General features: G+C 38.0%; 1 protein-coding gene across 1 annotated transcript; it reads right to left on the bottom strand.

Moving 5' to 3' along the window:
- Positions 1 to 6,314: 6,314 nt before the first annotated feature.
- Positions 6,315 to 8,583, bottom strand: LOC135954740 (uncharacterized). Its single transcript, XM_065504965.1, has 2 exons — positions 6,699 to 8,583; positions 6,315 to 6,634 (listed from the first exon to the last, which is right to left on the bottom strand). The coding sequence occupies exon 1, from the start codon at positions 8,018 to 8,020 to the stop codon at positions 6,839 to 6,841; it is 1,182 nt and encodes a 393-aa protein (XP_065361037.1). The 5' UTR covers positions 8,021 to 8,583; the 3' UTR covers positions 6,315 to 6,634; positions 6,699 to 6,838.
- Between the last annotated feature and the right edge of the window lie 12,192 nt (positions 8,584 to 20,775).

Here is a 20,775-nt window from a genome sequence, read left to right as displayed (position 1 = left end):
AAAAACTGTAAGAGGTATTGACATAATTTTTTCATATTTTTATTCCCTATTTTGATCTCAATAAACTCCAATGTGATGATCGAAAAAATCTGAAATTTGTTTAACAAAATTTTTAAAAATTTGAAAATTGAGTTTTGAAACAGCCGTTAAAAAAATTATTTTTTTTGGCCATACCTGCGAATAGGTTAAGGGTATCCTACGAAGACAAAAACTCATATACAAGTAAATATGGACATATTTTAAGTAAAAATTAGCTTTTATTTTAATTTTTCTCGAAATATCTTAATTTTGTTTCTAAATTTTTTGTTCAAGTGGCCTGAAACACGTTAATGGTCTGGCGAATTTGTAATAACTTTAACATTTTTTAATCAAATTTTGTCATTTATATTTCATTACAACGATAATTACGTACATATTTCGATTCTTTTGCATTAAATTGCAAAAGTATTTATTTAGTAGCAAAATTTTTTCAAAAACTGAAAAATTTGCATTTTTCTCTAATTTTGGCGATAATACAGTTTTTGGGTCATTTTGAACCAAAGGAGATACAGGGTTAATTTCCAAAATTTTTTTTTAATGTAATACTCATTAGTATAAATAAATCTACATATTTCTAGAAAACAATGCAGAAAGTTAGCGAGTTTCACCTATTTATTCCATATTAACAGTAAAATTTTGCATATATCTGAACTTTGACCTCGATGCGCGTCCAGAAATCGTTGCCCGATTTGGCTCAAATTTTCAGCATTTAACATTTAGGCCTAGTGTCACAATATTCCACCCGGCACTCTTCAAAATTTTAACAAAAATTTTTTTCCATACAACTGATTGTCACTCTAATATATATATATATATATATATATATATATATATATATTTTTCTTTTTTTTTCATCATTTATTTATTGTATCTTCATTATTTAATGAACTAACAATAAGTGGTTCAAATCTTATATCTAATATTATTATTTAATTAGTCCAGCCAGTGCCGGACGAAAAAATTTTGTATTCATGGTTGTTTTGGTTAAATTGGCATTCTTCCTTCTAGATTAGGTCTGCTGTGTCCCTCCTTCTTAATCGAGTGTGGCCACGGTTATCTAATATGCTGCGGGCCAGCGGGTTTGGGTGAACTTCAAGTTTTTTTTAAATATTTTTGTACATTTTTCGAGATTTCAGTTTTTACAATGGGCACGTTTAGATCTTTGTGTATATTCGCGTTTTTGATATACCAGGGGGCAACTGTGATCATTCTTAGAAACTTGTTTTGGCGTCTTTGGATCTTTTCTACATTTGACGCTGAGGCCGTGCCCCATAACTGTATGCCATAACACCATATCGGTTTTATGATCATGTTATAAAGTAGAAGTTTACAATCTAAACTAAGCGTGGAGTTTCTGCCAATAAGCCAATTAATTTGAATTGATTTCAATTTCATTTGAGTCAACTTTGCATTTATATGACTTTTCCATGTAAGGCGACGATCGAGATGTATTCCGAGGTATTTCACTTCCGATTGTTGAATTATTGTTTGGTTATTGATATGAATAGGGGGCATGATTCTCTACGCAATGTAAATGTAATGTGTGTACATTTTTGCTAGTTGATTTTAATTTTCCATTGTTTTAACCATTTTTCTAATTCAAATATGTGGTTTTGTAAGTAACGAGACGCTTCTTGAGGGTTTTCATGAATGCTTAGAATAGCAGTATCATCAGCAAATGTTGATGTATGAGTGCGATTGTTAGTTGGCATATCAGACGAATACATCAAATATAAAAAAGGTCCCAGGATACTGCCTTGGGGTACTCCAGCTTCAATGGGTTGTGCAGTACTTAAAAAGTTTCCCTCTTTAACCTTAAATGTTCGACCAGTTAAATAGCTTTCCAACAGCTTATGTGTGTTTGCCGGTAAATTTTGACTCAATTTGTATATTAATCCAGCATGCCATACCTTATAAAACGCTTGAGAGATGTCGATGAAGAGTGCAGAACAGTATTTCTTTTCTTCAAACGCTTTTCTCACCATATTTACAATGTGATGATCGAAAAAATTGGACGAAAAAATTTTGTATTCATGGTTGTTTTGGTTAAATTGGCATTCTTCCTTCTAGATTAGGTCTGCTGTGTCCCTCCTTCTTAATCGAGTGTGGCCACGGTTATCTAATATGTTGCGGGCCAGCGGGTTTGGGTGAACTTCAAGTTTTTTTTAAATATTTTTGTACATTTTTCGAGATTTCAGTTTTTACAATGGGCACGTTTAGATCTTTGTGTATATTCGCGTTTTTGATATACCAGGGGGCAACTGTGATCATTCTTAGAAACTTGTTTTGGCGTCTTTGGATCTTTTCTACATTTGACGCTGAGGCCGTGCCCCATAACTGTATGCCATAACACCATATCGGTTTTATGATCATGTTATAAAGTAGAAGTTTACAATCTAAACTAAGCGTGGAGTTTCTGCCAATAAGCCAATTAATTTGAATTGATTTCAATTTCATTTGAGTCAACTTTGCATTTATATGACTTTTCCATGTAAGGCGACGATCGAGATGTATTCCGAGGTATTTCACTTCCGATTGTTGAATTATTGTTTGGTTATTGATATGAATAGGGGGCATGATTCTCTACGCAATGTAAATGTAATGTGTGTACATTTTTGCTAGTTGATTTTAATTTTCCATTGTTTTAACCATTTTTCTAATTCAAATATGTGGTTTTGTAAGTAACGAGACGCTTCTTGAGGGTTTTCATGAATGCTTAGAATAGCAGTATCATCAGCAAATGTTGATGTATGAGTGCGATTGTTAGTTGGCATATCAGACGAATACATCAAATATAAAAAAGGTCCCAGGATACTGCCTTGGGGTACTCCAGCTTCAATGGGTTGTGCAGTACTTAAAAAGTTTCCCTCTTTAACCTTAAATGTTCGACCAGTTAAATAGCTTTCCAACAGCTTATGTGTGTTTGCCGGTAAATTTTGACTCAATTTGTATATTAATCCAGCATGCCATACCTTATAAAACGCTTGAGAGATGTCGATGAAGAGTGCAGAACAGTATTTCTTTTCTTCAAACGCTTTTCTCACCATATTTACAAGTCTATGGGTTTGTTCGATAGTACTGTGTTTTCTTCTAAATCCAAATTGATGATTCGGAATACAATTGTTTTCAGTTAGGTTAGGTTAGGTTCCATGGGCTGCTGCTCCTCAAGCAGCTCACTTGGGTCCATTTAAATCTGATCCCATTGTGATACCCAAGGGGTAGACAACAGGGTATTTATAATACTTCCGTTGCCTCCAGGTTAAACCAGCCAGATTCCCGGATGAAGGAGTAGATTCGTCTAAGATTCATCCTCGATAGCTCGTCCAAGCATGATAGGAATGGAAATCCAAGGATGCGTTCCCTCAGGTTTGTAAGAGCCGGGCATTGGCAGAAAAGGTGATATACAGTCTCTTCCTCTTCTTCATTATGACAGCTTCTACAGTAATCATTGTACCGTAGGCCCAATCTTCTAGCATGTGTCCCGATTAAACAGTGTCCTGTAATAAAGGAGACAATTAGCCTTATTTGCTCACGACGGTATTCTACAAGTAGATTCGTCCTGTTGGCATCATATACGGGCCAAGTCGACCTCGCTGTGGCACAGGAAGGTTCATTAGTCCACCTGTTTTGTGCAGTCTCATACAGTTTCTGCTGAACAGCCATCTTGCATTTAACAAGGGAAATACCAGAAAAGGGGTCGATCGCCTCCTCACTCAACATCGCACCCCTTTTGGCCAGATCATCTGCTATACAATTACCCTGATTTCCATCGTGTCCAGGGACCCATATAAGCGTTATCCTAGAATGTCTCGCTATCTCATTTAGAGATACCCGGCATTCCTCGGTTAACCTAGATGTCGTAAAGACACCCGCTATTCCGTTAACAGCAGCCTTGCTGTCAGTAAATATACATATATCACCAGATATTCGATAATACCTCAGCCAGTTGGTTGCGCGTTTAATGGCAGTAATTTCCGCCTGAAGAACAGTACAGAAGTTAGGTAGCCTGAAGTAGGATCTTATCCCAAAGTTTTCAATATAGAAACCTCCACCGACCCTATTACCCCTATTAGAGCCATCCGTATATATCCGTATGACATCAGCAGGAGGGAAGAGTCCGCGCTGCCATAGATCCCTATTCGGGATCATAATATGGAAATGCCTATCGAAAAAAGGTTTTGCGATGCAGTAATCGATATTACCATGTATAAACCCATAGTAATTCATTATCCTAGAGTGTCCAAGATCCTTACCAGACCACGAACCCCCCGCATTTAGTCTCACAGCAGAGTTGAGAGCCATTTGTATCACCATCAAATCCACTGGTAGCCAGTTTAGAATAGTAAAAAGTGCCTTAGAGGAAGTAGACCTTATAGCGCCTGTAATCAGTATCGCAATAGTCCTTAGAACTCGTTCAACGGCTTTCCGGTGAGTAACATTATCCAATGCCTGCCACCACACCAATACTCCATAGAACAAGATGGGTTTAACGACTGCTTTGAAGATCCAATTGATACCTTTCGGCATAATGCCCCAGTTAGTACCAATTGCCTTTTTGCAGGAGTAGATGGCCACGTAGGCCTTGTTAATCCTATTCTGAATATTCATATTCCAGGACAATCTCTTATCTAGAATGATGCCAAGATATTTTGCATTATCCCTAATTTCAAGACTGATTCCATTCAGTCTAGGTGGTCTAAAGTCATCGATCTTATACCTCCTAGTGAAGAGAACCAGTTCCGTTTTTTGGGGGTTCACACTAAGTCCACTCGATATACTCCACTCACTCAGTGTACTTAATGCTGATTCCATACAACTAGATATTGTATCCAGAAATTTACCGGATATAAAAACTGCTACATCGTCAGCGTACGCGACTGTTTTAATCCTTCTGTTGTCCATCCTGACCAACAGGGTATTCATAGCCAGGTTCCACAGAAGTGGAGATAATACACCACCCTGTGGGGTTCCGCGATTGGCCACTTTTGAAACACTTGTACCACCTAGGGTAGCACATATGACTCTGTAGCCGAGTATCTTTCCGACTAACCGGCGTATACAAATGTCAATCCCAAGTTCCTCCATCGCAGATAGGATGGCGTCGGGTCTGACATTATTAAAAGCTCCTTCAATATCAAGGAAGGCAACAAGTGAATACTCCTTATGTGATAGCGACTCTTCAATGGAGCCAACTAGCGAGTGTAGAGCTGTTTCCACAGATCTGCCCTTAGTATAGGCATGTTGGGATTTAGAGATGAGTTCAGTCGGAATGGTCATTCTCAGGTATACATCAATCACCCTTTCTAGGGTTTTCAGCAAAAAGGATGCGAGACTGATTGGCCTGTAGTCCTTTGGTTTAGTATGAGTCGCCTTGCCTCCTTTAGGAATGAAGACTACTCTACACCTCGTCCACCACGTGGGAATATAGGTCCATTTGATACACGCTGTGTATATGTTAATGAGCCATGGTACAACTATTTCTTCGTTCTTCTGAAGATCAGCAGGAATAATGCCATCCGGCCCAGGGGATTTAAATGGGTCGAAGCTCTTAATTGCCCATTGAATTCTTTCTCTGTTCACCGGAACAGAGTTTTCACACGGAGCAACAGAATCAGCAGCCCCATTCACAGTTTCAACATCAACTGGGAGGCAGCCCGGGAAATGAGTGTCCAGAAGGACCTCAAGTGTTTCTTTACAATTCAGAGTCCATCTACCGCAGGGTTTCTGAATATAGCTTGGTACAACCGGGGAGGTTGATAAGATTTTACGTAATCGGTTAGTCTCAGAGGATCCTTCCACGCCGCTACAGAAGTCCCTCCAGGCTTTCCTTTTCGCATTCCTCGTAAGGTTCTTGAAGTGATTCAATGAAGACTTGTATGCCGGCCAGTTACCCGACCTCTTAGCCTCGTTGAACAATTTACGACACGTCATTCTGGCGTGTGCTATTTCAGGATTCCACCATGGAGGCTTGTTCTTACCTCTGCGGATGGTCGGCCTACAGGCCAAGTTAGTAGCCGATTGAAACGCTTCTGTGAGTGTCTCCACTGCTACCTCAATATCTTCCCTATTCTCAATAGAGGGTGGGTTTGGCAAAGACCGAGAGAGAGCGTCACGTTGCAACTCCCAATTGGTCTTCCTCCTATTTAGAATGTTATTAACACTCCTAATAGTTACACTAATATTAAAGTCAATATATTGGTGATCGGAGAAGGAGCAGTCGCTAGAGACGGCCCAATTAGTAATCATGCTGTGATGTTCAGCACTTACAAGTGTTAAGTCTAGAACCTCACTTCTGTTAGCGATAATGAAGGTAGGTTCTGAACCTCTATTTACTACTTCCAAACTACTATTAAGAATGAAGTTGAAAAGACTCTCACCTCTTGTATTGGTGTCACTGCTACCCCATATGATGTGGTGCGAGTTAGCGTCAGCACAGATAACTAAAGGTATCTTAGACCTATTCGCCATTTTAACAGCACTGCGGACAGCATCATTTGGCGGATGCTCCCCATGATCGTGCGCCATATAGCTGGAGATCAGCCACAACAAACTGCCTTCATTGGTTTCCCATGAGACTGCTACTGTATCTTCATTGCTGTAATCAGACAGAATGAAGATATTCAAAGAGCTTTTAGCCAGTATACAGGATCTAATTTTACCTGCGCCTTTAGCGTAGTAGAGCTTATAGCCCTTCAGACATAGTCCACAGATACGATCCTGGTGGATCCAAGGTTCCTGGACCATGACTAGCTCCTCCCCGTTCTTAGCAATTCGGAGGAGCAGTGCAGCAGATGCTGCCTTAGAGTGGTGAAGGTTTATTTGCGTCACCTTCACCATGCTCAATTTGTACAACGGTGACGTCGGCGTCCTCCTGGTCAGAATTCAGGAGGGCGTCCTCGTCCACCGCCTCGTCCATCCGTTCAAAGAAGGTACCAACCAGTTCGGAGACAGAGTTGGTATCTTCAATGTCGATTGGACCAGCGGCGTCATTGCATTCCATGTCCTCTTCCGAGGGCATGGGTTTTACATCCTCTGAGGAGGTATCGTCCTTGTTGTCGCTACGGTAGACACGCAGGATGATCGTACCAAATCCATAGTACACCTTCCCTTGTGTCTTCCTTAGCGGCCCCAAGGAGTCCTTATTCAGGACGACGATCGCCTTTCTGGAAGATCCCTCAGCATCAGTAACCTTGACAACTTTCCAGTCGTTAGTTGGAAGCTGTGGGTTACAGCACTGGAGGATCACCAAGATCTCCTCCGGGCTAGATGGCTCAGCTGGTATTTTAGCTATGGACCTAGGCTTTCGGGGTATCTCACTCACCGATACCACCTCAAGCCTAGATCCCGGCCATACTTCGCCCAACGATGCGACGGCAGTCTTGAGTAGCAACGCTGAGCGTTCATCCACACAAGACATGAGTTTAACGTGACCCTGGTACCAACCAGCGTCATCGCATTGAGGAGGAGTGCCTGGGTTCTCTTTGAGAACTTTCCAAAACACCCCTACCAGTTTTTGCTTCACCATATCCCAATTTGATTGAGATATGGATCCGTCATTGACACTTCGATCTATAACCGCCCTAACGAGATTGTCTTTGACAATCTCGCTAAAGGACTTAGCTAGAGATCGTTGTGCCGCTTTAGGCCTTTTCGGACCCGGTTGCTGGCTCTTAATTGTCACGTCCTCCTCTGAACGTTGCCGTTTAGGCACCGCTGATGACTCAGCAGAAGGAGGGACGGACTTGAGACCAGCAATGTGAGCTCTCGCCCAAGAGAGGGAAGCCTGTTGCTCCTTTGTGAGTTCCTCGGCTTTTTTAGAGCCAAGAGCCTCAATGAAGCGAATGGCGGAACGCCTGGTGGTAGCAGCCCTTCTGGCAGGATTTTTATGCCTTAGACTGCTTTCAGAGCCGGAGTTGGCAGGGGGTGGTGCGGCTTCAGGGCAGGAGGATTCCATCACAGACCCTGATCGCACAGTTGGCATATGGGAAACGCCTGAGAGGAGCGACTTAGTCGCTTCCCCCCCAGAGGCACCCGAGGCAAGGGTTTTAACCGTCTTGACGGTTAGGGCTTTAGCAGCTTTGGAGGTACTTGGAGAGAAGTCCAGAGGTACCTCGTAGCATGCAGACTAGTCTGGCCCGGTGTTATCACCTGACTAGCCTGGGTCACGGTAGCATTCGACTCACCACAGCCCGTTACCATCGCTGTGGGAGTAGGGGATAACAGACGCAGACCATCAGCCGCCCAATGTGGGAAACAGACGCTGATGGATTTCGGACGGACAATTTAAGAGTCCTTTCGGACCAGCCGGACAATAACCAACAAAGCCACCCCTCTCAGTGAGGGGAACATGGCTTGTTGGAACATCTGATAGCCGCCCCAAAGGAGAACAGACGCTATCAGACAGAGGGGGAGGGTAGTTCTTAGTATCATGCTCACCGCGTGCCCTTCTGGAATGGGAGACCCTACCGGAGACAGCCAACTCAAGTTAGACTGTCCCCTCCAGCATGACCAACACAGATCATCGCATTTAAGCCTCTACATCGCGTCAAGATGACTACCCATCGTAGAGGGTTTTCAGTTAACATCGGGTACAACTTGTTCGTAAGTATCTTCTCAAATAGCTTTAATATATAAGACAATATGCTGATGGGTCTGTATGATTCTACTTTTGTGTGATCTTTTCCCGGCTTGGGTATCATGGTAACCAGTGAAACCTTCCATTCTGGAGGATAATATTCAAGTTGTAATATAGAATTAAAAATAAAAAGAATTATTTTTGTTGCTATCCGGGGTAGCTCCATAAGCATCTTGTTGCTGATCTTGTCCATACCAGGCACTTTCTTGGGATTTAAATCAGCAATAGCATTTTCGATCTCTCGAATCTCAAAACGTAGGGGTACGGCTGCTCCAAAATGGGGTGCAACAGGTGGCAACTCAATTGCTTCGTTTGATGTGTTCGGTGTAAATACTTTATTTAAATGATTAACAAACAGATTCCCTTTTTCAGTATCATTTCTTGCCCAACCATCACTTGAATTTCGCAAGGGGGACTTACATATAACGGGTCTTTTAAGACTTTTTGTTGCTCGCCATAATGAGTAATCCGATTGCGGGGTTGCGTCCAGGCTTTCTAAATATTTATTCAATGATTCCATTTTTCGAAATTCAAAGAGCTTTTTAAGTCTTTTTATACAATCTTTAAGCTTCGATTTTAGTTGGGGGGATCTGTGCAATTGCCACTCTCTTCGAAATCTTCTTTTTTCATTTAAGAGCCGTTCGACATCTGCAGAATTAATTCTATTATATCTGAATTTTCGGGGTGTTTGGGTAGCATGTTGAGCAGCCATTCTGAGATTTTTATCGAAATTGATAAGAGAGTGATCGATATTTTCTGGTGTTCTTAGCGGTATGTTTTCCGAGCAATGTGTACTGAGGTATTTTTTATATTTGAGCCAATTTATTCTTGTGCCTGCCATCGCTAAATTACCAGTCGGGGATACAATTTCTAGGGGGCTCAATAAAGTAATAATAGTGGGTGAGTGATCTGAAGATAGTTCCAGCGAGGATTCAATTTGAATCATTTCTCTAGGGATATTTTTCATCACGCTAAAATCAATAACATCCGGTATTTTTCGTGGGTCAGTAGGCCAGTAAGTAGGTTGGCCGCTCGAAAGCACATGCAAACCCATTTTAGAGATTGAGTCGAACAAAACACGACCTTTAGGGGTAATCAGTCGTGATCCCCAGAATGTGTGCTTAGCATTATAATCGCCAGCAGCCAGGAAACGGGGGCGTAGTGATTTAAAAAATCTATTATATTGACTTTCTGTAATTGAGAATCTTGGGGGTGAGTATATCGATGAAATCACTAAGTTTCGATGAAAATCTTCAAGACAGATTGTAGTAGCTTGAAGATAATCTTCGCAAAAATCACACATTAAGTAGTGTTTTATTCGAGCTTTTATTAAAATTGCCGAGCCTCCGCATGCTCTACCTCTGGGATCTTTGGTGTCATATATTACATATCCATTTATTCGAAAGGAACTTCTGGACGTCAAATGAGTTTCAGAATTTGTTGGTTTCTTAAAAAATATTCGAGTTCGTTTTTGTGTTGGCGTATGCCGTTTGCATTCCAAAAACATATTCTTATGGCTGCATTAGTCTTTGCGTTCTGTAACGTTTCTGTTCTGAATGCTGTTATATTGTAGTTAGTTTTTCCGTAAGATCGTATCAGCTGTTTTTAAAATAATAACCAAAAAACCATCTTGGTGATTTTGTTACTATTTTTAGTGTTTTTTGTATTTAGACCTTCAACATATTATTGTGAACATTTTTATAAATACATACATATATTTTTTGTTAATGATTTAATTTAAACTAATTTTTTTACATACATAGAACATACATTAAAAGAAATTTATATTTATTTTATTAAATTTCAATGTTTTTTTGAAAATATTATATTTTTTATTCTTTTGTTAATAATAAATATTTCCCTTTCAAAAATGTTGGCACCACTGCTTTCATATTGTTGGCATTTTTGTGTATATATGATATCAGCTGTTTTAGCTGTCACTTAACGTTGCGGACAAAATTCTGTTTTCAACAGATTCATCCGCAACAGAACGGCAACGTTACAGAAAAACTAACGACATACACAACTTTCCCTATGCTAAAAACAAAACAGCTGATTCGGAACGGAACGTACAAACTAACTAGGCCTTTAGGCAGTTCATGGTCTGTTAAGCACAGCCTGCAATAACATTGATTGCAACTTAAGCATTTCTTGCATCATGTTACTCATTGAGTTTGTAAAGTTATTTACCGATTGCACAAGAGTTTCTATTGTAGATTCTAGCCGGGTAAAATTGAAAATTGGCGTTTGATCTCTTACCTCTGGGTTCATATGCAACGGGGGGTAGTTCAAATTGATGTTATTTAATGGCTGAGCGGGGAAAATCTTTGGTTTCTGGCTTTGTGATTTTTTAACAATTGAGTAGACAGGACAACCCCTGTAGTTTGCTCTGTGGTTACCTCCGCAATTGCTGCATTTTTTTATTTTAGGATCATCTTTAGATTTGTTACATTGGGATGTGTTATGCAACTCCCCGCAAATGACACATAGTGGTGGCAATTTGCAATATGCCTTGGTGTGTCCATATTCTTGGCAATTCATACATTGGACGGGGCCAAATCGTTTGTATGGTTCTTCTACCGTAATTTTACGATGCAATAAGTACTTCAGGTTATATATGGGATGTGTTTCATTTTTTTCAGGTTTATGTCACCGGGTTCAAGTTCAACACGGAAGAGTGGTTGGGGTATTTTTTCGCGATTTCTAATATTTATCACATTTTTTGTCTTATAGCCTTTATCTTCTAAGCTTTGCTTTATTTCGAGTGGTTCAACATTACAGTCAATACCCTTTATTACAACTTGTAGACCCTTGCTTCCTTTCAGCTGATAATTGTAAAAACTTTTCTTTTGAGTTTCAATATATGTTACAACCTTTCTATAATCGTTTTCACTATTGACCTGTATTTTAGTTTCATGATTGGGATTACGTAAAAAGAGTTCTCTCCTATTAATGAGATCAGGCTCTGAACCAGTGGATTCGAATTATTTTCTCTCAAGTAAATGGGGGGTGGTTTTGTAGAGTGGATTTTATTTACTGGTTCATTAGTTTCACATTCCAGAATAGAAAAACGATTTTCAGTGTTTAGTCTATCGGTTCACTATCCTTATATAATTTGGCCAAGGGTGCCGCTTTCGAAGACTTGGGACTTCGTGCCCGTTTTAATACTGTAACATACCGGTCCATTCCAACCTCTATTTGGGATTTATTATCTTTATTTAATGGTTGACTAATCTTAGTTGTTGTCAATGCGGGGGAACAAGAACGAGCGCGGTTAACAGGTTTGGCGGTTAAAAACAAGTTGTCATCTATTCTTCTGTTTGTTTTGTTTATATTTTTTCGTCTACATCAGTAATGCGCAGCCCATACCACAATTGTGGAAAATAAAATCACACGTATTCTTATGCTCTTACATTTTAGTAGTCGTTGTCCACTCAACGAGACAACTAGGAATACGCATGAGCACTGGTGTATGACTTTTTCTTTATTTTTTCAGTTTTTGTATTTGTGTGTTTGTAGGTGCACTGAATAAAATAAAGAATTGAATGTGTTGGTGAGAGTAAGTGTATCGGTGAGAGGATTTATTTTTGCGAACCTCTGGTCTACATTAACTGTAACGTATGCATTTCTGCCGTTTACACTTAACCTTCGCTCACTGTTTTCGTTGAAGAGACTCATTTAAGAGTATTTGTAATTACTTTCGTTAACACTCTTGATCTTTATTTAATAGTCAATGCACAAAAAAGGTTAAAAAAAAAAAATCTAAAGAATTTTTTTTACTTATTTGTCTTTTAGTTGTTGTTTTGATTTTTTTATTTAATAATATTATCAAAATAAAAGCGTCCTTTCGCGTAAATAATAAACAGGTGATATTTATATTTATTTTCCGATAGATACATTAAAATAACGAGTTAACTCGGAGTAAAAATAAACACGTCCGAACTGAACTAGAACTGAACTATATATATATAATGATGACAAAAATTACAAAACAATTTGGATTAAATTAACCACCGAATTCAAGTTATAGTTTAATTAATTCTTTAAATTTTTAATTTTGAAAATTTTCAACGATTTGGCGAATAAATTAATACTTTAAATTATCAATTATGAAAGATATCAACGATTATTCGAAGAATAATACTTTACCAAAGTATAAGTAAGTGAATAATAATGGGACTTCAAATAATTATAGATGATGTACTCGAAGATGCCAGTCTTGGTTCCTAGTCCAACACATGGTTTTGGGTTCAGGTCCAATTATAAATATTTAATTGTGAGTGTTCAGAATTGAACACGGGTTTATTTAAGTATATTTTATCTCAAGTATGGGAAAATAAATATCATAAATCATAAGTAAAAGTACATGGGTTAAGTCATAAAAAACTGTTCGATTAGTTTACTTGTATTACAAATAATTGTTTATCACTTAGTTTTTATGTCAACCCCAAGTAGCGATAAGAATACTAGTTGTAAGAGGCACATCAATTCTTTTGTTTATGTAATGCATAGACAATTAAGTGAGAGTTAAAAATAGGCAATAAAATATATTCTTATCACTAGTGCTCTTGTTACCCCACGCTGTGATGGAAATATTACATTGATAAGGTTTAAAGTACACAAGAGTACTTGAGATCTTATATTAGTTCTAGTTAACTTTAAGATTTTTATGTTTAGCTCTTAAGAAGTAAAATTAAATAAATATTTTAATGTCCTACAAACATTCAAAAAGTAAAGACTTGTCTGTTTCTACAAGAATTTTAAATTTGGTCCTTCGAACGCAAGAAAAACCAGCGGAAAAATTAAAAAATTAAATAAAAATATATATATAAATATTAATTTAAAAAAAATAAATAAAATAAAAAAAAAAAACATGGCTCAAAGACATCAGTTATACGAAGCTCAGAAAGAGATAACAAATGAAGTCACCACTATTTTATCAAAGATAGAAAACACAGAAGTTCGGAGTGCATCAATTGCACATTACGAAAACCACGTGGAGAGCTTAGAATTTCAATTTCTAAATAACGACAGCAAGCTCCAGAAGTTAGGAAGAACGTCTGAAGACTACTTCCAGAACAAGTTCTTTGAGTCAGGAGTAAAGCTATTTGAACTGTGCAGAGCTGCGATGCAGAGGTATGGCCCAACTTCTGCAGATGCTGTATTGGCGACGGAAAAAGAGGAAGATCTAAAAACTACTGTGAAAAAATCTGTAGAATCCATGAGTATATCCCTAAAGGAGGAAATAATGGAAACCCTGAGTAATGGAATGATGGAAAAAATGGAGTTGATGGTGCAAAAATTTCTGCATCAATTAAAACCAATCCATCAGGGAAGTGCTCCACAAGAGCAAGACAACTCTGTAAAAGAGTTAAAAAGTGCTCCAAGAGAGCCAGAAAATGCTCCAAGAGAGCTGGAAAGTGATCCAGAAAAAGATCCAAAAGAGCAGACACAACAGTATGAAGAATCCGGCATAAACAATGAAAAAGAAGAGGTGACGTCGAACCTCTTAATACAATTTCGTAGAGAAATAAGAAAATTGGAGGAATGTTTATCTGACATTAAAGCAGAAAACATTCTGATTTTGGAACATAAAAAAAGTTCCTGGGAAAAAATCATGGTGGATATTAAACAAATCCATCGCGAACTTGTGGTCAATCACTCAGTTAAATGTGATATTGATGAAGAGCTGGAGTTGATTGACAGGCAGTATGCAGAAGCGGTAACATTGGTATTAATGAAAATATTCACGATGCAGGAAGAGAAGAAAGCAGTGGCATTGGAAACAATAAAAATACCAATGTTCAATGGAGATGTGGAAGAATGGTGCTCATTTCGCAACATGTTCAACCGGTTTGTGCATATGAGCAAACTTCCAGCTGTGGAGAAGCTAGTGAGGTTAAAAACTCATGTCAGAGGAGAAGCTCTGAAAATTATACAGAATCTTCCAATTACGGAAAACAACTATATTGCAGCCTGGGAGATTTTAAACCAGAGGTATGGTAATAAAAGAATTTTGTTTACTAAGTTGGTCGATAAAATATTAGACCAACCAAGTACAAATACAATGTCAGCAAGCAGCCTGAGGAATTTGCTGAACATTACCAATGAAAGTATTCAGGCGCTAAAGGCGATGGGAGTTAGTTTAGAAGATGCTGACCCAATACTCGCAAGAATAATTATAAGAAAACTTGATAAAGAAGGGCTCATGTTATATGAGCAAAATACTCGAAAATCAAAATAAATTCAAATTCTGGGAGATGTTATGCAATTTATAGAATTGCAATGTGAAGCATTGGAGGCATCTACAACTAAAAAATTCAACAATATGGATAACCACAAAAAACAACAATTTCGAGCAACGGTACTCTCAACAGAAAATAGTTATTGCAACTATTGTAAAGTAAGCGGCCATAAAATCCGAGAGTGTACAAAATTCATTGCATTAACAGTGGAAAATCGTAATTCCTGGGTTCGTGGAGGAAAAATTTGTAACATCTGCCTAAACCACAGGATGGATAAGAGATGCTTCCAAAAAACGAAATGCCAACAATGCGGCAAAATGCATAACACACTTTTACATATCAATTTTGTAAAATCAACAGGAACAGCAGCCAATAATACTGTTAGTTCCATGAGTACACATTCACCAGCGAATGTGTTACTTTCTACGGCACAAGTGAAAGTGCAGTCTCTGCATGGCGAATATGTAGTTCTAAGAGCTTTAATAGACCATTGTTCCCAGGTAACAACAGTGTCAGAGGAAGCATCTCAAATATTGGCACTTCCGCGAATTAAGTGCAGAACCGAAATACAAGGTCTTGGAGGTGTAATAGTTGGCGTTTCAAAATCAAAAATAAGATTAACAATGAAACCACGATTTTTAAGCGACCGGTCCGTGGAGACAGATGCGCTGATATTACCACAACTGACTGGAGCACAACCTGACCATTCGTTTAAATTCAATATTAACGAATGGAATAATTTCGTGTTAGCAGATCCATCATTAAATAAATCAGATCGTATTGATATCGTGATTGGAATGGATATCATAACCAACATTATTGAAGATGGCATATATAAAAGAGATGGTATTTTGGCTCAATCCACAATCTTTGGATGGATTTTATCAGGTGTCATACATAAAAAGGAGAATCCTAGAAAAGTTATAGTAGCAGTTACGAACTTGGAGCGATTTTGGGAGCTGGAAGAACTACCTACAAATTCCGAAGACTACGAAGAAGATAAACTATGTTTAGACCTCTTCAAGGAAACCACCGAAGTAGACGGTGACAATAGAATTGTAGTTAATCTACCTATTAAAAAGGATGACAATGAACTTGGTGACTCCAGAAAACAGGCGCTAGCAAGACTTCTATCACTGGAAAGAAAACTAGAAGCAAATCCAAAGTTGAAGGAAGACTACCATAAATTCATGAAGGAGTATCTACAGCTTGGTCATATGGAGAAAGTAAATATAGCGAACAGTGGTAAATATTATTTACCTCACCAAGCAGTTATAAGAGAAGGCAGTCTGACTACAAAATTGAGAGTAGTGTTCGACGCATCCGCAAAGACGTCAAATGGAAAAAGCCTAAATGATGTCATGCATATCGTTCCTAGGCTACAAAATGACATCTTTGATATTCTTACCAAATGGAGGCTGTGGAAGTTCGTAATTATAGCAGATGTTGAGAAAATGTATCGACAAGTTAAAGTCGCACCAAAACACCAACAATATCAACATATTTTATGGAGAGAAAGCAAGAATGAGATAATTAAAGAATATAAATTAACAACGGTAACATATGGAACTGCCTCTGCACCGTTTTTAGCGGTAAGGTCGTTATTTTTTATTGCTGATGGATGCCCAAATGAAGAAATAAAATCTATCATCAAGGAAGACTTCTACATGGATGACCTTATGACGGGAACTGATACAATACTTCAATGCAAAAATATTCAACAGGAAATTATGAGCCATCTAGCAAACTATGGCTTCAACTTAAGGAAGTGGCTATCAAATAATTACAAAATAATTAAAGATGTCTGCAGTTCAAAAAATAACGCTATGATACAAATTGGGGTTGCAGTGGGATCCTGTATTGGACAACTTCAGATTTAAGATTAATTTTTCGAATAATGGAAATTTAACAAAAAGACATGCTCTATCTGAAGTCGCTAAAATTTTTGATCCATTAGGATGGTTGTCACTAGTAACTCTTGTTGCAAAGTTATACATTCAAAAGTTATGGCTACTACAGTGTACGTGGGATGCAGAATTGTCAGCAGAATTAAAAGAAGAATGGCAGCAGTTTACAACGGATCTAACCGAACTACAAAAAATTCGTGTGCCTAGATGGTTGCAGATAAAAACAAATGAAAAATTTGAATTACATGGGTTTGCAGACGCTTCAGAAAAAGCATATGCAGCAGTGGTATATCTGAAAATTGAACAGTCGATTACAATTGTGGCTGCTAAAACGAAAGTTAATCCTATAAAAAATAGGAAAACATTACCGAAGCTGGAGCTATGTGCAGCACATCTTTTAGCGAAACTACTAAATAAAGTTTCAGCTACAATAAAAAGGCAGCATTCATTGTATGCCTGGAGCGATTCAACTATTACTTTGGCTTGGATAGCTAATAAAACAAATAAGGACAAATTCGTAAGAAATCGAGTAACAGAAATTATAAATATGATTCCCAATGCCAAATGGAGTCATGTATGCAGTAAAGATAATCCAGCAGACGTAGCATCTCGTGGAATTAGTGCTCTCAAACTAAAGGCACATGTGATTTGGTGGAATGGTCCAGAATGGTTGAAATGTTCGTCTGAACTCTGGCCTAAAAAAGAAGAAGAAGAATGTGTGAGGAGCATGACTACCACTAAAAAAAGTTCTGGATTCTTAATGGAGCTGATCAATAAATTGTCGAAATTTTCTAAACTTCAAAGAGTAGTGGCATATATCCTAAGATTTGCAAATAAATTGCGCAAAAAATCTCATGCTACACAATATCTTTCTGTGAAGGAATTAGAAGAAGCTGAAGTGTATATTATACGATGTCACCAAGAATTAGAACTACAAGAGGAGATATCCGAATTAAGAAAAACTGGTGTAGTAGATAAAAATAGCAGAATATCAAGTTTGTTTCCATTTATAGATCAGAATGGAATTATTCGTGTCGGTGGTAGATTGCAAAATTCAAAGTTACCATTTAATCAACAACATCCGATAATATTGCGAAAATCTCTTCTGGCATCTTTACTTATAGAAAAAACGCATATTTCAACGTTACATGGTGGTAACAGGTTAGTTGAAGCAACGCTAAGGCGTAAATATTGGATTCTTGATATGAAAAACTCTATTAAGAAATGTATAAGAAGCTGTTCAAAGTGCATTCGATATAGCCAAGAACGAGCAAAACAACTTATGGGCAATCTTCCAGAGTCTCGTGTGTCAGTATCAGCCCCATTTCAACATGTCGGAGTAGATTATGCTGGTCCTATACACATGAAGTTTTCAAAAGGTAGAGGACAGAAATCATACAAAGCGTATATAGCTGTTTTTGTCTGCATGACGACAAAGGCGATCCACTTAGAAGCAGTCAGCGATCTGACATCAGAAGCATTTCTAGCCGCCTTAAGACGATTTTTTGGAAGAAGGGGTGTCAGTTCCGATATTTACTCGGATAACGGAACAAACTTTGTTGGCGCAGATAAAAAATTATGTAATGATTTTAAAGCTGCAGTTCGTAATAATCAGACGGTTATTCCTATACTTGCGATGAAAAAAATTCGGTGGCATTTTATTCCCCCGGCAGCTCCTCATTTTGGAGGAATCTGGGAAGCTGGCGTCAAGTCAGTTAAGTTCCATTTGAAAAGAACCATTGGGGAAGCCAAACTTACATATGAGGAAATGAGCACTCTTCTAATACAAATTGAAGCAGTGTTGAATTCGAGACCTTTAGTTGCTATAAACAGTAAGGATGATGATCAAATGGATACCTTAACTCCTGGCCATTTTTTAATTGGACGACCACTGAATGCCTGTCCTGAACATGTTGAAGAAACTCATGTAAGTTCCCTAAATAGGTGGAAGTTAATCCAAAAACTAAGAAAAGATTTTTGGATCAGATGGAAAAATGAGTACCTTACGACTCTACAACAAAGATACAAATGGAAGTTTCCGTCAGAGAATTTGAAAGAAGGTAGTGTTGTACTAATTAAAGATGATAATACACATCCAGCTAGTTGGCCACTTGCGAGAGTTGCAGAAATACATAGCGGCAAAGATGGCAAAGTCAGAGTCGCAACGTTGAAGCTAGCAAATAACACATTGAAAAGGCCTATTAATAAATTGTGTCCATTAGTATGTTCAGATACAAATGATGAGAATTCGTCACCGTTAAAAAGCCACTATACGAAGATGAAAGGTTGGACAACTAAACGCTATAAATTCGAAGTGGAATATTGTAGTATACTACGACTTATCTCTGTACTACCAAGAGCTTGAAAGGATTGGTAAACTGATGGAGAAAATAAGAGAAGAATGTCCAAAATTAAGTTTATTTAAGGACTCCTGTGAAATGGTGATGACAGTGATGGAGAGGAGATATAAACTTCTTGATCAAAATAATGAGCTGCTCATTAGCAAACCCCGGAAGAAAAGAGCACCATTTGAGTTTGTGGGTTCTATTTATCACGTCCTCTTTGGAATGATGGACGCAGACGATCGAGAGCAGATGGAGGAAAATATGAAAAATATTTTCAGTAATCAAGAAGATTTAAATAAATTAATTAAACAACAAACATCTATTATTGATTCGACGTTGAATGTCATGAAAAAGACAACAGAAGATGTTAATGTCAACTTTAAACAAATGTACGGTCAACTGAAGCTATTCTATGATCAAACAAAAAATGAAACCAGTGCATAGCGGTTAACCTTGCTATTTTCCGTATTGGCCACACAATTGAATTTGATGGTTGATGAGTGCCAAAAGATACAATCTTCAGTTATAAATATGTTGGTTGATATCAACCATGGACATATAAATACCGACCTGTTAACACCAACACAACTGCAGAAAGAAATATTGCATATAGAAAATGTTTTGCCTAATAACCTGATTCTTCCTGGAAAGGAATGTGGTACTGAACTCAAAGAGGTATACCATGGGATGAAGGCGAAGGGCACCATTATTGATAACCGACTCGTGGTTCAGTTGGAAGTACCATTAATCCAGAAGCATAATTCCGAAGTATATAAATTAATCACACTTCCTGTAGACGTCAACAATAGCGCCGTTATGCCAAGAGTAGAAGATGATTACATAGTTTATAATTTTGCATCTAATATGTACTTTCTAATGTCACAAGCGAAACTAAATAAGTGCGATAAAAATCTTCAAGGTCAATACAATTGCATCGGATATATACCCTGGAAGCCAGCCATAGAACGATCTTGTGAAGTATCGGCGTTAAAACAATCCCGGCATGCTGAATGTACATTCGAAGCGGTACCAAGGAAAAGCGTTTGGGAGCAGCTGTCTTCAGAGAACAATTGGATATTTTCAGTATTTGACAATGGGGTTTTAACAGTGGATTGCGGTCAGGATAATAGAAGCTGGATTACATTGCCACCAAAAGGCATATTAAAACTATCAGAAGGATGTACTGCTACATATGAAGGAATAACCATGTCAGCTTCACAACGCTTGGAGTCGGAAGTAAATTCTGTTATTCAGGCGTCAACATGGGGCATAGATCCGGAAGAAATTGAAGCGAAATTGGTCAAACCATTTGATGTTACTATTATTAACAACACCAAAGACATCGATTATCTTAGAAGGGAAGTCCTGAATATGAAGGAGACAAAAATCGAGCTTAAGAGACTGCAATTTCACACGATATCCGGACATACATCTCTACTATTAATTATTGTTCTTATATTTATATTGATTTTTTTAATTATTAAGCACAAATGTAGTAAAACAGAAGTAGTTAAAATAGATTTTTCTACACCATTACCATTGCGGGCCCGGCAGAATGTTCAGAATTGAACACGGGTTTATTTAAGTATATTTTATCTCAAGTA

The sequence above is a fragment of the Calliphora vicina genome, chromosome 3 (genome assembly GCF_958450345.1).
Source record: "Calliphora vicina chromosome 3, idCalVici1.1, whole genome shotgun sequence".
In the NCBI taxonomy this organism is placed as follows: domain Eukaryota; kingdom Metazoa; phylum Arthropoda; class Insecta; order Diptera; family Calliphoridae; genus Calliphora; species Calliphora vicina.
This window is presented reverse-complemented; position numbering and strand designations above follow the sequence as displayed.